Source organism: Mixophyes fleayi, chromosome 3 (assembly GCF_038048845.1).
Source record: "Mixophyes fleayi isolate aMixFle1 chromosome 3, aMixFle1.hap1, whole genome shotgun sequence".
Lineage (NCBI taxonomy): Eukaryota > Metazoa > Chordata > Amphibia > Anura > Limnodynastidae > Mixophyes > Mixophyes fleayi.
In genome coordinates this window covers 326,729,663-326,747,206 of record NC_134404.1, presented here as the reverse complement: position 1 = coordinate 326,747,206, position 17,544 = coordinate 326,729,663, and the positions used below count along the sequence as shown (strand labels likewise).

Below are 17,544 nucleotides of genomic sequence, written 5' to 3'. Positions count from 1 at the left end.
AATATCTAATTATTACATATGTGATCATGGTTCAAGTTCCTAGAGACTAAATTGAAGCCGATGTGTTGGAGAATCATCATCATCATCATCATCATCATTTATTTATATAGCGCCAACATATTCCGTAGCGCTTTACAATTGGGGACAAACGTAATAAACTAATAAACAAACTGGGTAAAACAGACAAAGAGGTGAGAAGGCCCTGCTCGCAAGCTTACAATCTATGGGACAATGGGAGATTGACACATGAGGTTAAGTATACATTTTGCATCTTGGCCCAGCCAGACTGCAAAGGTAGGGTGACTCATAAGCTAAATGATCCTGTCACACAACAATGTTGGTCCGGGGGTAGTTGTCTTGTGTGAAATTGTGTAACAGGCTAAAGGTAGTGAGGTTAAGATGGTGGTTGAGGAATATTATAAGCTTGTCTGAATAGGTAGGTTTTCAGAGAACGCTTGAAAGTTTGTAGAACAGAGGAGAGTCTTATTGTGCGAGGGAGAGAGTTCCATAGAGTGGGTGCAGCCCGAAAAAAGTCCTGTAACCGGGAATGGGAGGATGTAATGAGGGTGGATGAGAGACGCAGATCTTTTGCAGAACGGAGTTGCCGAGTTGGGAGATATTTTGAGACAAGAGAGGAGATGTATGTTGGTGCAGCTTTGTTGATGGCCTTGTAGGTTAGTAAAAGTATTTTATATTGGATTCGGTAGAAGACAGGCAGCCAGTGTAGAGACATACAGAGTGATTCAACAGAGGAATAGCTATTTGCAAGGAAAATCAGTCTTGCCGAAGCATGCAAAATAGATTTTAGGGGTTTGAGTCTGTTTTTGGGAAGACCAGTAAGGAGGGAATTGCAATAGTCAATGCGGGAGATGATTAGTGCATGAATTAAGGTTTTAGCAGTGTCTTGTTTGAGATATGTGCGGATTCTGGAAATGTTCTTTAGATGTATGTAACATGATTTAGATATAGAGTCAATGTGGGGAACAAAGGATAGGCGTGAATCAAGGATTACACCTAGGCAGCGAGCTTGTGGGGTGGGATTTATGGTCATGTTATCAACAGAGATAGAAATGTCAGGTATGCTCTTGTTGGCGGGTGGGAATATTATTAACTCTGTTTTAGAAAGATTAAGTTTGAGTTGACGAGAGGACATCCAAGATGAAATGGCAGAAAGACAGTCAGTTACACGGGACAACACAGATGTCGAGATATCAGGAGAGGATAGATAGATTTGGGTATCATCCGCATAGAGATGATACTGAAAGCCAAAGGAACTTATTAGATTTCCAAGAGAAGCGGTATAGATAGAGAACAGCAGAGGACCTAGCACCGAGCCTTGTGGTACTCCAACTGATAGGGGAAGCGGAGCAGATGTGGCTCCAGAGAAATTAACAGTGAAAGAGCGATTAGAGAGGTAAGATGAGAACCAGGATAGAACTGTGTCTTGAAGACCTAGGGATTGCAGCGTTTGTATGAGAAGAGAGTGGTCAACGGTGTCAAATGCAGCCGAGAAATCCAGGAGAATTAGGAGAGAGTAATGGCGTTCAGTCTTAGCAGTGATCAGATCATTAACAACCTTGGTCAGCGCAGTCTCTGTGGAGTGTTGAGAACGAAAGCCAGACTGAAGAGGATCCAACAGGTTGTTTGCGGAAAGAAAGCGTGTGAGGCGAGTGTAGGCAAGTCTCTCTAGAAGCTTGGAGGGGCAAGGGAGCTGAGAGATGGGACGGTAATTTGAGAGAGAGTTTGGGTCGGAGTTTTGTTTTTTTAGAATAGGAGTAATCACTGCATGCTTGTATAGTGATGGAAAGATGCCAGTAGAGAGTGAGAGATTACAGATTTGAGTTAGAGGTGAAATGAGCACAGAAGACAGGGATCTACCAATTTGCGAGGGAATAGGATCAAGAGGACAGGAGGTAGAGTAGGAAGATAAGAAGAGCGTAGAAATTTCCTCTTCATTTGTGGGGTCAAATGAAGAAAGGGTGTCAGAGGGTAGTGGGAAGGAAATGAGCTGATGGCTTGTTGAGGAGGAGGATACCATTTCTAGTCTGATCTTATCAATCTTGTCCTTGAAGTAGGTAGCAAGATCCTGAGCACTGATAGTAGATGGAGGGTTCGGGGTGGGAGGATTGAGAAGATGATTAAATGTATTGAAAAGGCGTTTGGGGTTAGAAGCCTGAGCATAGATAAGAGATTGAAAGTATGTTTGTTTTGCAGTGTCCAGAGCATTTCGATAGGAGTGGTAGACAGAAGTATATGTGAAGAAGTCATTAGAGCTTCGAGATTTACGCCAGTGACGTTCTGCTTTACGGGACAGTTTTTGAAGATTTCGTGTTGCTTTGGTGTGCCACGGTTGACATCGAAGTCGACGTGTAGTATGAAGTGTCGCTGGAGCCACTTGATCAAGGGCCGTTGCTAAGGTTAGGTGAAAATGAGGTACTGCCATCTCAGGGGATGAGAATGTAGAGATAGGGGAGAGAAGGTGTTGGAGAGAGGTGGAAAATTGTTGAAGATTAATAGAATTAAGATTTCTACGAGTATGAGGAGGCTTGGTAGAGTTAGACAGTAGAGAGGTTAGAGCAGTGGGGGTGAGAGTGTAGCTGATAAGGTGATGATCCGAGAGGGGGAAGGGTGTATTAATAAAATTAGAAACTGAGCATAGTCTAGAGAAAACAAGATCAAGGCAGTGGCCATCCTTATGAGTAGATGATTCAATCCACTGGGAGAGGTCAAGTGAGGATGTTAGAGAGAGTAGTTTGGAAGCAGCTTTGGAAGGTGGGTTATCAATGGGGATGTTGAAGTCACCCATGATGATGGTGGGGATGTCTGAAGATAAGAAGTGAGGGAGCCATGCAGAGAAATCCTCAATAAATTGTTGGTGTGCTCCAGGGGGACGATAGATCACCGCAACACGTAGGGAGAATGGATTAAAAATGCGAATAGCATGTACTTCAAAAGATGTGAACGTGAGTGATGGGACATTTGGTAGAACTGTGTATGTGCACTGTGGGGAGAGAAGTAGTCCAACCCCACCTCCTTGTCTGCCTTCAGGTCTGGAGGTGTGGGTGAGATGGAGGCCACCATGTGAAAGTGCTGCAGGTGAGGCAGTGTCTGATTGCATGAGCCATGTTTCTGTTATTGCCAGAAGGTTGAGGTTTTTTGAGAGGAAGAGATCATGAACGGAGGTAAGTTTGTTACAAACAGATCGTGCATTCCAAAGGGCACATTTAAAGGACTTGGGAAGAGAGGGTAGACAGGTGATGTGTTTGAGGTTTGCTATAGAACGGTAGTGTTCTGATGTATGTGTGTGTGAGGAGTGTGGGGGACCTGGATTAGGTGATATATCACCAGCTAATAGAAGCAGAGTGAGCGAAAGATAGGCAAGGGGATTGTAAGATGTGTGGCCTTTTATTTTCTGGCGACAGGTGGAGGCTGTACTTGTTAGAGATAATAAATAGGACAACAGTTCATGGGTGTTAAATAGAGGTGAGTGGAGTAATGCAGGTGCAATATGAACAAATTTGTGTGTTGGTGGAGGGGTGAAAGATGACACAGTCCTAAAGATCATGCCATGAAATGAGACTAAGAAAAGCAATTTGTGAATCATTGTGATAAAAGGGGTAAAAGCAAAAAGCAAGGGTATTTTAAGAATTACCTCTTAGCAGTATTCCATATAAATAGACAAGTAGTGCAGAAATAGGCTGTGGCAGATGTTGCTTATTGCTGGGAGTAAAAGCAAGTCAAATGTAGTCCAATGTTTGTCCAACTGTGTTGTCTAACTGTGCATTTTCGTCCACTTTGTGAGAAAATCCCACTTAGTGTAGAAATCACACACGTCTAACCCCACATACGTCTCCCCATAGAATGAAGCTAAGATGTAGTCAGTCTAATTTAGGAATACACTACAGATGTGCTAATTGGTCAGCTAATCAAAGGAAAAGAAAACATTTGTGGGAAAGGATAGAGGCCAGATACCTATCATAAATTAGGCAGCAATAAAAGACTGTGCCAACCTAAGTTTAAACAGATAACAGTTTCCTATAACATACTTAAACACAGATTGCAGGGATGAAATTCACAGAATAATGATCAGAGTAGTAGTAGTAGCAGCATGGATGAACATACTTAAACACAGATTGCAGGGATGAAATTCACAGAATAATGATCAGAGTAGTAGTAGTAGCAGCATGGATGAACATACTTAAACACAGATTGCAGGGATGAAATTCACAGAATAATGATCAGAGTAGTAGTAGTAGCAGCATGGATGAACATACTTAAACACAGATTGCAGGGATGAAATTCACAGAATAATGATCAGAGTAGTAGTAGTAGCAGCATGGATGAACATACCTGAAGATGAAAAGAGAAAAGATGAGGATTAGTTGCTGTGTTGTCTAACTGTGCATTTTCGTCCACTTTGTGAGAAAATCCCACTTAGTGCAGAAATCACACACGTCTAACCCCACATACGTCTCCCCATAGAATGTAGAAACGTGAGTTGCAGATCAGAAGCTGATAGGTTGGAGAATATAGAAATGTGAGTGGTGGATCTAAAGCTGATGGGTTGGAGACTGTAAAAATGTGAGTGGTGAATCTGAAGCCGATGGGTTGGAGAATGTTGCATCATCCAAAATGTTTTTATTGCATAAATTAAGTTTTATGGAATTTATCCATTTATTGTGATTTTTAAAAACGTGTGCTGGATCCTGGCGGGAGGCATTGTCTTGTATTATTTTTCATGGGAATGAAACTTTAAATCATTGGATAACAACTTCACACCGGCAAATGAATGGTTGATTTTTGCTAGAATTTTATAACCTAAAATACATATAAAAAAAAGGTAACATACATAATAGTGTGCGAGAACTTAATTGCTAAAATTTGATAAAGAAAATGATACCTATTTTTTGCTACACTTCAAACATCTTGGAACAGTATGAAATATAATAATTAGCACCAATTGTACAATTCCATTACAGGAAATTGCAGACCTGCTGATAGGAAAGACATTTCTCAGACTTCCAGCTGATGCGGACGTCAGTGTAGCTGTCATCTTTCAAAGTACTCTGCTGGTGAGGCAAGTACAATGAGGAGGAGGAAACACAAAAATCCCAGCTTATGATAGTTTGTGCATCTGATGCCCTTAATCAGAACTGCTTTTGTAATATCAATTGTTCTTTCATTAGGAGAGAAAGTTAAACTACTCACAAACACCAATTGATTTAAAAATATCTCCACTTTTCACTAGTGTTCCCAGTGACTAGGGCATTAGTGCTAAACTGCATGCCGCCTTTCTATGCTAGGCCCCTCCGGGCCAAGGGATGAGCGCTACTTCAGAGCAACATAAAGTCATTTAATATTTCCTTTCCCCTCCTCACTCCACTGAACGAGAGAGGTTTCTTGGAGAGTGGAGCAGCAAGAGCCTCTAAGAGACTTGCTTGATTGGTGGTTATCTTACGTCATTTGGCATAACAATGGACACAAGTTGTCCACTTCCAATTCACCACCAGTGGTGACCAAGTAAAATCCAGCATTGCTACCCTTATATTATGTCATGTAATGCAACATAGTGTGAGCTGCTGGAACAGTTTTAAATAAAGACATGCAAACATAATTTGCGGCCCACAGGAGATTTAAGGGGCTGCATGTGAGGCCACCAAAAAATTACAGATTGCCCACCGATGCAGTAAAAATAATAGCAAGTTAGGGTCATACGCACCTCTCACAAGGATCTTCTTGGTACGCAATACCGTAAGGACAAGATGGCTAAATCATGGGTACTGGCTAAGATTATGCATTAACTCTTATAGAAGCTGCCCTCTGCTCTGTAGGGGTAGTTGCAAATAACACCCAAAAACCCAGCAGGGCGTAGATCAGGAGTATAGAGGCACACAGAGGGGGCGATAATTGCATCCAAAAGTGTTTGACTCAATACTGGCAGACATACGGAAGAGGTATGTCATGCACAGGGGTTTAGGATACAATGACCAAGAGCCAGGCCTGAACCAGAGGAACACAGAAGTTATCAAAAAGTAATGTTAGAGAATATATTTATGATCAGATAACGGATGAAACATTTACACATAAAGATTCTTAGAGAAAGTATTTACAAGCCTGTGGTTTATGTACTGTTTAGTGAAAGCAACGTTGTTACTATGACAATAGTTTATAGATATTAACAATCTTTAAATTCTACAGTGTCTGGTTCAGAACATCAAATCTCATAATCAGATAATCAAATATAAGCTGTAAAACTAACAAATGGTGTTGAAACCCAACGCGAACACATGACTATGTCAATCATTGTTACCACTTGTCAGCATTGTTCTACATTCACATTTTTGCGATATTTCTTATGCTTTCTTGTACGGAAATTGCTTTCTCTGCATACCACTGTTCAGCATTCTCAAGTAAGATCATATTCTCTGTATAAAGAGTTTCAAAATTCAAGTCTCAGTGTATTGTAGAAGTTGGCTTGGCTGCCTGAATAGCTGCACCTTAAGCAGTGAGATCAGAATATGCATTAACACATTTTTAGATTTCAAACGAGACCTGATGCTGATACTTGGCATGGTCAATCATCAGTGTCAATTGTCAGCACCAATGCCATTTTTCATTCCAAATGAGATCTCACGCTGACACAGCGGCAGCCAGCTCTAACACAGGAGCTGATTGCATATAGTTGTCACGGCGTTTGTCAATATTACCAACGATATTGCAACGGGTGAGATCAGATTTAGCATCAACATATAACATATAGCTGAATAGGTCATATAGCTGAATGACTCATAGGAACTGCTTTTACCTGCGTTATTTGAGGAGCAAACACTTATTGACATAATTTATTTCGGATTTCAGCACATCAAACTTATTATAGCAATCCTCTACATACAGTTGCGGCAGCTGCTGGCCGCAGATATGTAAAATTTCTACAGAGGAAATAATATGAAGAGGCTTCATGAAAATGAATCAGTTCAGTGATGTGAATCGCACTGTGCGCTAATGCCTAACCAAACAAAGAGAACTGTTACATATTCATCTGTTGTCCCAGCACAAAGGCTTTGTTATTGAGGTGTGTGACGGCAATTAGACAGCGATAAGCTTGTGATACAATCTTACTTAGGAGTCTAGTCATCAAATTCTGCCTTTTCTTTGAAAGATGACATACTGATCTGTTCTGTTTTATTAATTACATACTCAAATACAAGTGAACAAGTGTTTTTAAGCAGCTTGCTTTTCAAAGGATGCTGTATTTATTTCAAATAAAGCTGTATATGTATAAAATTAGGCTACTTGTAAAGCACATTGAGTTTTTACTATATTACTTTATCGAGACTTTATGACTTGATAAACATCTGCATTCACAAGATATGCTGGGTAGGTGAACAGCAGTAATTTGCTGTGTGGGAGAACGGTGATCATTGCTAGGTATGATATGTTATATTATGCTGTGCATTATTTGTAAGACAACATTGAAAGGATATTATTACACTGTGTGTAGGTAACCAATGTACCACAACCACAGGCAACATAAAATCCTGTAGATTCCTGATAGTGATAGACTGTGCTCTATCACTCCGTTAAAATAATTTTCCCCTGCTGATGGATCTATTTATTATTGATGTATTGTCCGACGCTGAGATTAACACTGGGCAAAATGTAATAGTTTGTGGACAAGTAAATATGGTGTCTGATGCATCAAACGTTCCATAGGTGATTGGCTGGAGGAAGGAAGTCCAGAAAAGTGATCCAATCTCTTTACAAAGCTGCAAAATGTACATTAAATGCAGCTATTTGTACATATTTGGACAGTCACAAAAAACACTAGTAAGTCTCCCCTAATACCAACATGCATAGGTCCAATGTAGACTGGGTCTAAAAGTAATAGCAAACCATTTACTATTAAATGCAGCACGGTGGCTAAGTGGTTAGCACTGCTGCCTTACAGCACTGGGGTCATGAGTTCAATTCCCGACCAGATAAGGCATCTGTGGAGTTTGTATGTTCTCCCTGTGTTTGCGTGGGTTTTCTCCGGGTGCTCCCACACTCCAAAAACATATTGGTAGGTTAATTGACTGGTAAGACATTGACCCTAGTATGTGTGTGTGTCTGTCTGTGTATGTGTGTTAGGGAATTTAGACTGTAAGCTCCAATGGGGCAGGGACTGATGTGAGTGAGTTCTCTGTACAACGCTACAGAATTAGTGGCGCTATATAAATAAATGGTAATAATAATAATAATAAAATGCAATTTTCCCCTGTCACTGATGGGGGTTCAGCCCTATAATAAGCCCTATAAGAAATAGGCTTAATTTATTGTTCACAGACAGTGCCCCCTAACTAAATGGGGTACAAGGATGTTAAATGTGCCTGTGCACAAATGTTAATAAGGCATTAGTGGAGCTTATCCATCTATCATGTAACTTACCCTACAGGGTGACCTACAATTATTAGCGGCGGATCCAAAGGGTGGGTTGAGCGGGGCAATCGCCGCCCCCCCCCCCCCTCCTCCCAGCAGGGACATGCTCCTGAAGGCTGTACACTATGTGCAGGTCAGCATCGCTGTAGGCACGTACAGGCAGATAGAACTCTGTCCGGCTGCTCTGACAGTGTTGAAAACACAGCTGGTCAGCATACTCCGAGTGCCTGTCTGTCTGCCGACAGCGACGCTGACCTGCACATAGTGTACAGCCGCCGGAAGCCCATGCTGAGAAGTCAAAAGAGGGAGCAGGGTCTAAATTCCTCCCCCTAAGAAAGCTATCTAGACCTGCCCCTGAACATAGAATATTGGTCCCTGTGCTTTAGAATCCTCACTACAGCTATGTTGTATGTATAACCTAATTTCTAGATGTACTGCTCATATATTCCCACAAACCAAATATCTGCATCAATTTCACAATCATAGAAGGCAATAAAACACTTGGAGGTTCAAGCACCGTCAGATGGGATGAGATCTGGGATTTAGACTAATACAAGTAAATAAATATATGCAAATTTAACAATAAAATAAATGCAGAACACAGAACAGAAATAAATTACACAAATATTTAACTCTTCTGTATAATTTGTCCTTTTAGTTTTGGCTTACCTTACAAGAAATCGATGGAGGCCAACATCAAAACTCCTGAAAAGCAATAAATAAGGAAAATAAGTATTGTAATGAGGTACATAGAAAGACACAAAACAACATATCCTAAATGAGGGAACAAAAAACATCTATATTAGATAAGAAAAGGTGCATCAGTACATTTACTAGATAACAATGGAAACACCCTATTAAATATGTGGTTTAGCATCATTATTTATTTATATAGCGCCACCAATTCCGCAGCGCTGTACAGAGAATATTTGTCATTCACATCAGTCCTTGTTCCAATGGAGCTTACAGTCTAAATTCCCTAACACACAGACGGACACAATTCTGCTAGCAGCCAATAAACCTACCAGTATGTCTTTGGAGTGTGGGAGGAAACACACGCAAACACGGGGAGAACATACTAACTCCACACAGATAAGGCCATGTTCGGGAATCAAACTCACAACTAACCACTAAGTCACCGTGCTGCGCAATTTCACAAGTTATGAAACTTAAGGTATGGATTTGTTGCATGTTGAACACTGTTTACGAGACTCTAGTCTGTGCATTTGACAAAGAGCACAAATAGGAATTTTTCATAACCAACTATAAATTTTCTACAGTGAAACTGTTCATTTTCTGAATAAGAGAACAGGAGATGAATCTCTCTCCTTATTTCACTCACAAAGGCTCATCTAATAAACCACCAGATATGTAGGCACACACTGCTTCTTTATGTGCGTTATTTGTCGGCAAGCACTTTCAGGGTGCCCCCAGAAAATCAATCTGTGCCTAATTATACAGATTTACGGATGTGCCTGAAAATGCTCATGGTGGAAAGAGTTAAATGTCATTTCAAAGCCTAAACTACTAACACTGTAGCACAGCACTGTATTAATTTGACTTTTTACTTTTTTTTTTTCTAAAATACTGCTCAGTCTTAAATTAATCATGAAAGACACAAGACACCAGGACTGTCCTAATTACATTGTGTGTTTTTATTACATTGGCTTACTAGAACTGGATGTTGCAAAAGTTACCCCATCAAAAATATAGGGCAAGACTCAACCTCTACCACCTTTGCCTAATATATACCTAGCATGGAACGCCACGCACTATCCACCAAATTCCCTCCATTGGTCGGTGAAAACTTTTGCACCTCTGCAGATGCAGTCATGTTGTCCCACAAATTAATGGACTTATCCGTAAAAAAAAAGTGTCTGCTTGACGTCACAAAACAGAATCTTACTGTGTGGGGGTACAGTGTCCACTTTAGGACATTATCATTTGCCAGTCAAATATTAGAATCAAACAGGACATAATTATTTTTTTGGAAGTCAAACAAGTATGACGAGTATGAGAAGTAATGTGATTAATAATGTACGAGTGAGTCTAAGAACAACGTGTAGAGTAGAAGAAGTGACAGGTGATGAGTGAATATTATAATCGACAGACGATGAGTGAATATATAAGACGTGACAAGTGAATGTAAGAAGTGACAAGTGATGAGTGAATATAAGAAATGATGAGCGATGAGTGAATATAATAACTGACAGATGATCATTGAATATAATAACTGACATGATCAGTGAATATAATAAGTGACAAGTGAATATAAGAAGTGACAAGTGATGAGTGAATATAAGAAGTGACAGATGATCATTGAATATAATAACTGACATGATCAGTGAATATAATAAGTGACAAGTGATGAGTGAATATATAAGACGTGACAAGTGAATGTAAGAAGTGACAAGTGATGAGTGAATATAAGAAATGATGAGTGATGAGTGAATATAATAACTGACAGATGATCATTGAATATAATAACTGACATGATCAGTGAATATAATAAGTGACAATTGATGAGTGAATATAAGAAGAGACAAGTGATGAGTGAGAGGTGACATATCAGAAGTGATGAAGAGTATAAAGTTAGTATGAAAAATACATATTACACAGTGCTTTACCAAAATGTAATCAATCACATCAGTCCCTGGACCAGTGCAGCTTACAGTTTAAATCTTGTACCACACAAATGCACATACATATCAGAGTCAATTTTGTACAGCCAATTAACCTACCAGTATATTTTTTGAACTGCGGAAGAAAACCTGAGCACCTGGAACAAACCCACGCAACGACCGGGAGAGCATTCAAACTCCACCACGCAAAATGCATTTCCAAAACTTTTTATGCCGACCAATGAGAGAACAGTATCTGTTCATTTTCAATCCGCTTTGCATGGAAAAGAACTTTGTGAAAACTGTAACTACATAAAAGATATAACAGACTGCAAATGGACTAAGAGAAATTATAGTGAGAAACTAATGGAGGGTGAAATAGGATGTGTGAAACAAGAACTACTCGGAACCTGGAGCACAATACATGTTCTTTACGCTCTGTCCTTATATTAATTTCTCCCCAAATCTGCTGTGCCATGTGCGTGACGTTCTATCGCTTGTCAGCCATATGCCGTCAGTCTAAAGCCATTCTTACTTATTTGCATCCTAATAACATAATAAAACATAATTCCAATAAACTTAATATTTCCTTTATACGGTTGTTTTTTTTAAGATCCAGCAATATACCAACAACATACAGATAAAAATTCAGAACAGAAAAAGCAGCCCAGGCCTCTTATAACATGTTTTCTACCTCTCTGTTCATGGTGAGAACAGTGAAAGTCCTCGTTCAGTGGATATTATATTCCAGTGGAACTCAAGACAATTGATCTTCCACACTATGCACATCATTGAAAGATTTTCCTTTCATTTGCAAAGACCCACCGAATAAATATCTCAACCGCGGGAAATTAGTAATCTTGTTATCAGTGCCAGCCTAACCCTGATACATATCAGGCTTTCCAGAGACTAGAAAAGATTATTGAAAATTCTATTACTTTCCATCGATTCAAAAACATCTCCAAGTTCTCACTCTGCGACCCATTATCTAAGAATAGTGGAGTTATGGTACAATTGTTTTATCACAATAATAATGTCTCCAAACTGTTACTGGCTGAAGTGCAATGTAAAGCTGTTTGTTATGCTCTGCTTTCCTCATTTTATGTTATTAAATAGAGTAATAATAGCTCCTAATACGGTCTGTAAATTAGATTTTTCGCCGAAGGAAAAAAAGTGCATCTTACATAATAAGGAGTTCTAACAACAAGTAATATGCTCAGGTCAGGAGTTGGGGTCACACACTGCATACGAACAGAGAAACCATTTAAACACTTAACTGATAGGAAAAACAATTACATTCAACCTGCCTTTAAAAGAAGAAAGCACAAAACTAGGGGGAGATTCAATTGCCGGCGATGTGGCACGTGGACATCGTGCCACAGACATTGCCGCCAACTATGGTAGAAATCTCAGCTGCGAAGTGTCTCCTGGACGGTCCGGAGCCACTTCGCGGCTTATTAAATCTCCCCCTTAGGTGGATAGTTTGCAAAAAGCATACATAGCTCAGACACCACATATTTCGGTAGTATATGTAAAAATAAATAACTGTGTAGAAAACAGAATCACCTAATCTAGGTTCTCAACATATTTTACTAAGAATATGTTTTACCTAATAGAAGTTCCACTATATACTTGAATCAGTTTTCAGAGAGATTTATCAATTAAAAAAAAAATGATCAGCTTGTCTAATTAGAATTACTGTCAATTATGCATAAGAAATCTCTATATCTGACACTTCTCGATCCCCACTTACCTGAGGAAGCAGAGAGAGGTCTGAGAAACGCTGCGTGTCCTTCGAGTGACAAGGAAGAATTTTATCCTATTTTATTCTGAATACTTTGATCTAAAATCTGTTGTATTTTATACACTTTACCATGTATTTTGAAATATCTGAAATAAACATTTTCGATAATAAACTGAACCTTTTTTTTTACTAAATAAGGTTTCTTTGAATTTTGTCTTTTTTTAAAAAAAATATATATATATTTTTCATGCTGAAAAACATATACCTTTTGGAAAATTTTCTCTGCAAAGTGGAATCACATTCAGCGACAGACATCGGTGTAAGAAATGTCCACAGCGTGTTTTTTCCCTGGTACAGGTGAGTGGAATATTTGGATTCCATATTGCCCTCTATATCACGCAGTGTATACTATCGGTGTGTCTTATTTCCTTTTACTAGGGCACAAGTAACCAAATGAAGACTGGAAAACTCAGAAAGCATCAGACGTCTGACTTAGGGAAGGCCTCAGACTACAGGAAACAGTATTTTAAATGGAGTTTTTCTTTAAGTATTGGGAAGACAAAGAGGACAAACAAACAAGCACTGAGTAACGGTTAGGGAATAAGTAGGCGTGATGAGTATGTTTTGTATGTGTGTTAGGTGTCATTCCATAGCCAATTAGCCTGACATACTTACCATCAGTAACCATATTTTGGAACCATATCTACATTAGGTCAAGTTTCATCTTATCCTACTAATATTTCCTCACATGTGCTTATATTAAATGATCATCATTTAGCAACTACGTATGTTCTACTAACAAACATAGAATCTATTGAAGTATTTTCTTTTTGTAATTCACACAAGTGATTGTCTATTCAGCACATTTATAGCCTACTAGTAATATACCAGCAGGATGACAGTGGGATTCTTTACAATGATGTTGTTTGAAAAATATATTAAAAATATAACAAATCTAGCAAAAGGTTGGGTTAAAATTATTAAATGGATTCTAAATAAAAGCAACAAATAAGACTAAGATATAATTTATTTTATTACTGAAGCATATAATTGGACATGGAACGGTGGTGGTGTTATATTACAATAGAACTAGCTCTCATTGGCTCAATGTAAATTACTCCTTAACTCAATGATTGAAAGAAGAAAACAAATCAAAAGAAAGACCAAAAAACAATGAGCGTAAGTCAGCTAATGAGTGAGCAGTGTGATAAACACGTCTCTCCGCTAATGTTCACCAATCACACATACACCAAGGAGAGGATCGGGCTGTTATCACATGGGATTATATTGTATGTGTCAGTGGGTGGTATTTTAAACATACTGCATAAAAAATATAATAAAAAAAACCTAATTTCTCTGCACAGTTGTATTACAGACAAAGGTAAATCAAAATACAAAAAGGCATTGGATCCTCTGCACTAACCAAAGACATTATTATTACTACTCAACTATTTCAAGCTGCGCTCTGTATAACAGAGTTGACCAACTCTCTTCTTCTAGCCAGTCCTACGCTGAATATAAACATGAATTCAATCCGAATTATAACACGATCATTGTTATGCTTTATAACCATGCTTGCCAGCTTTGGCAAGAAGTGTTCCGGGAGATTGAGGGAAGGTGGGCGTGTTGGGGGTGGGGACCGGCCGGTTGCGTCATAAGCTCCGCCCCCACTACTTTACTATAGCGGTAGTTAGAAACCAGGAGGTCGCCCTGCTCTCCCGGCAGTCTGAGAGGACTCACAGAAATTCGTGAGTCTCCCGGAAATCCCGGCAGAGTAGGCAACTATGTTTATAACCGGGCCGAATCTTACCTGCATACAGCTTTTAAAGGCAAGCACTCCTCAAGCAATACCGTCCGTTTCCCTAGGTGTCAAATAGCTGCTATTGCTTGGGGAGTACGCTGCCTTTAAAAGCTACCTGCAGAGTGAGCACCGGCAACAGAAACGGCGTGTCTTGAAAACCACTGAAGTGCACTATAGAGGCACGAAATGGGTCCCATGTCCCCAAAAATTGCCAGCTCTAGGCTTGTGCTCAACTTAGATATTTTTTGTGGCGTGTAAATGGTTGTTCGCCTCTTCCACAGCAAGCGACGCACCTAACACTCCACCCTCGTCACCACTTTATCTTATTTCAATCATCTGACTCTGCAACTGGAAACACTGCGCCACAAAACTAGCTGCACCGGTGCATCTATGCTGTGCACCCTCTCTCTGCCCAGAGAAAACTTCTGCAAATTCCATCTTGCTCAGCAAACTTTTGTGCTATGGTGGAAATCTGAGCACACGTGCGCAAATCAAGGTGCATGCTGGGAAGTTGTCTGCTTCATAAATGATCTCTAAATGTATTACCTTATACCAGAGATGAATAGCTAAATTACATTTCTGGATGACTTAGCTTTTGTAATTATGTGAAACTAACCACAGGAATAATATTTTTTCATATTTCATGTTATTTTCCCTAACAACCTGTGGTACCACCGAAGGCCAAGCGCTGACAATGCAGAGCCCAGCAATGTAAACCCTGCATATTTATTGCACAAAGTAGTTTGCAGACTACACTAGGGATTCATATCTGCATTTGCTATTCATTTACAGAGTTTATAGCTTATTATTTTGTGTTATGATGAGTTAATGTGATACCGAATTGAACCAACACTATAATCAATCACTATAAAAATGTTCAAGCTTCATAACTCATTAGGTTAATGATAGCCAATTAAAGAGTCTTGGCTTCTATGATTTTAAATATACTGATGGCAATACCATGTAACATATGGTTCAAGAAAGACCTGGGGCTAGATTTACTAAGCTGCGGGTTTGAAAAAGTGGGGATGTTGCCTATAGCAACCAATCAGTTTCTAGCTGTCATTTTGTAGAAAGTACTAAATAAATGAAAGCTAGAATCTGATTGGTTGCTATAGGCAACAGCCCCACTTTTTCAAACCCGCAGCTTAGTAAATCTAGCCCCTGGTGTACTATAGAACAACTCATTTTAGGGTGATATTGTCCTGTTCATCTCGCTCTGTCCTCACGCAGAGCCAAATTTTATTTCATTTTTTAATTAAGCTCAGCCTGTTATCATCCAAGGTACCGCTCATTAATATTTCACATTTAAACAGAAGAGAATGGTTTGATGGATGCGACTTTAGCAAAAGAACAAGAATGAACATTTGTAGCTGGGCATCTGTGCAGAGCCGCATGTGAGACACTGGTTTCCAAAATGAACAGATGGTGCGGGAGAATGATCATCCTGGTACCACACATGGAACCAAAACATAATTCAATTATGCTCTCCGAGATACAGAAACTAGGTGTATAGGCAATAATGCCCTGCAACGCTACTAAAAACAGCACCGTACAAGGAGTCACTTTAATACTGAATCCCTGGAATCATAGCAGGGTCTCGTTAGCTGGCATGGAATGTACAAGTTATAGAATGTTCCGTGAACAAGTTCAGAAACTACAAAATGGCCAAGAAAAAAGTCATTAATGTGATCAGGATTGGGTTTACTTTAGATTACTTTACCTGTTCTTCTGAGCTATCGTTTGAATCAAACAACAAGCGTGTTCGACATGTACTAGGACCATGGGGATATCCGTGGAGGTAATGTCACCTAAGCAGCATGTTACACTGTCTGGTTGGAATATTTTTGCTAGCCTGCCAGGTACTGTCTGTAAAAGGATACAAAATAACATGATACCACTGGCACACACTACAATAATCCACATAGCATGATACATCTGTGACCATGCCACTTTATTCTAATAAAATTAATAATAAATATTATGAATAATAATCATTCCAAACACACGAGAACAGAAAATGCTGACTGTAATGCGCAAATTTATACAATTGCCAAAGATTTTCAAGGTGTTGTTATCCAGATAATCAATCACTGTTCTCACAGCTGCTCTTTAGACATTGAGTGATTTTTTTGGTGATTTTAAGTTACTAATTGCGAACATATAATTTCTTACAAGGAGAAAACCATTAATGACCTGTAGATACATCTACAATTTTTCCAGTCTGCCGCTGAGGATGGTCGTGCGCTGACTGTGCTAAGCTCACTACCCCCTCCCACTAGATTGTAAGCTCTTGTGGACAGTGCCCTATACCTTATGTATCATGTATGCCCACGCTCTGTCGTCCTTATCTATTCCTATCATGTCTTATGCTCAGTTTTTCTGTACAATATGAGATTTGTTCTGTTAATTGCATCCATTCATTTATTATTTTGCTCAACTATACCGACACATACCTGTTATGTATACGGTTTCATGTTTGTCATATCTGAATGGCTCGTGTCAGGCGCTATGGATTCTGTGGCACCATATATATAAACGAGGATGATGATGATAACTTTAGGTAAGCCCCCAACTAGTAAACTCGCCAGGGTCCGAGCCTCTCTGAATGGGTTACTCCATACTTGCCTGCTCTCCCGGAATTTGGGGAGTCCTCCCAGACTCCCGGAAGAGTAGGCAAACCTCCCGTTTTCGCTGAAATTCACGGCATTGAATAGCAAGGGCGGGGCTTAATCGTGTCATTAAGCCCCGCCCCCGCTATTCAATGCCCTGAATTTCTCTTTAAAAGTCGGCATGTATGGGTTACTCTCCACTGCACCCTTTCCTCTACTCTCTAGGCCTCAAGAATAGTACCTTTGATTGCATCTGTTGCCCAGTTTTATAGAAGCTGACCTAATGACCCGACAACAGAAGCTGCCCAACCAGAATGCTAAACACAGTTCTGTTGACTACAGGAGTTT

At 39.6% G+C, this 17,544-nt stretch overlaps 1 protein-coding gene across 2 annotated transcripts in view; it reads right to left on the bottom strand.

The window, feature by feature from the left end:
* Positions 1 to 17,544, bottom strand: part of HHAT (hedgehog acyltransferase) — a 249,672-nt gene that overhangs the window by 115,136 nt on the left and 116,992 nt on the right. For both annotated transcript variants that reach the window (XM_075204201.1, XM_075204202.1), the window contains exon 9: positions 9,088 to 9,123. In XM_075204201.1, the coding sequence (XP_075060302.1) occupies positions 9,088 to 9,123 (36 nt within the window). The remainder of the gene's footprint in view (positions 1 to 9,087; positions 9,124 to 17,544) is intronic.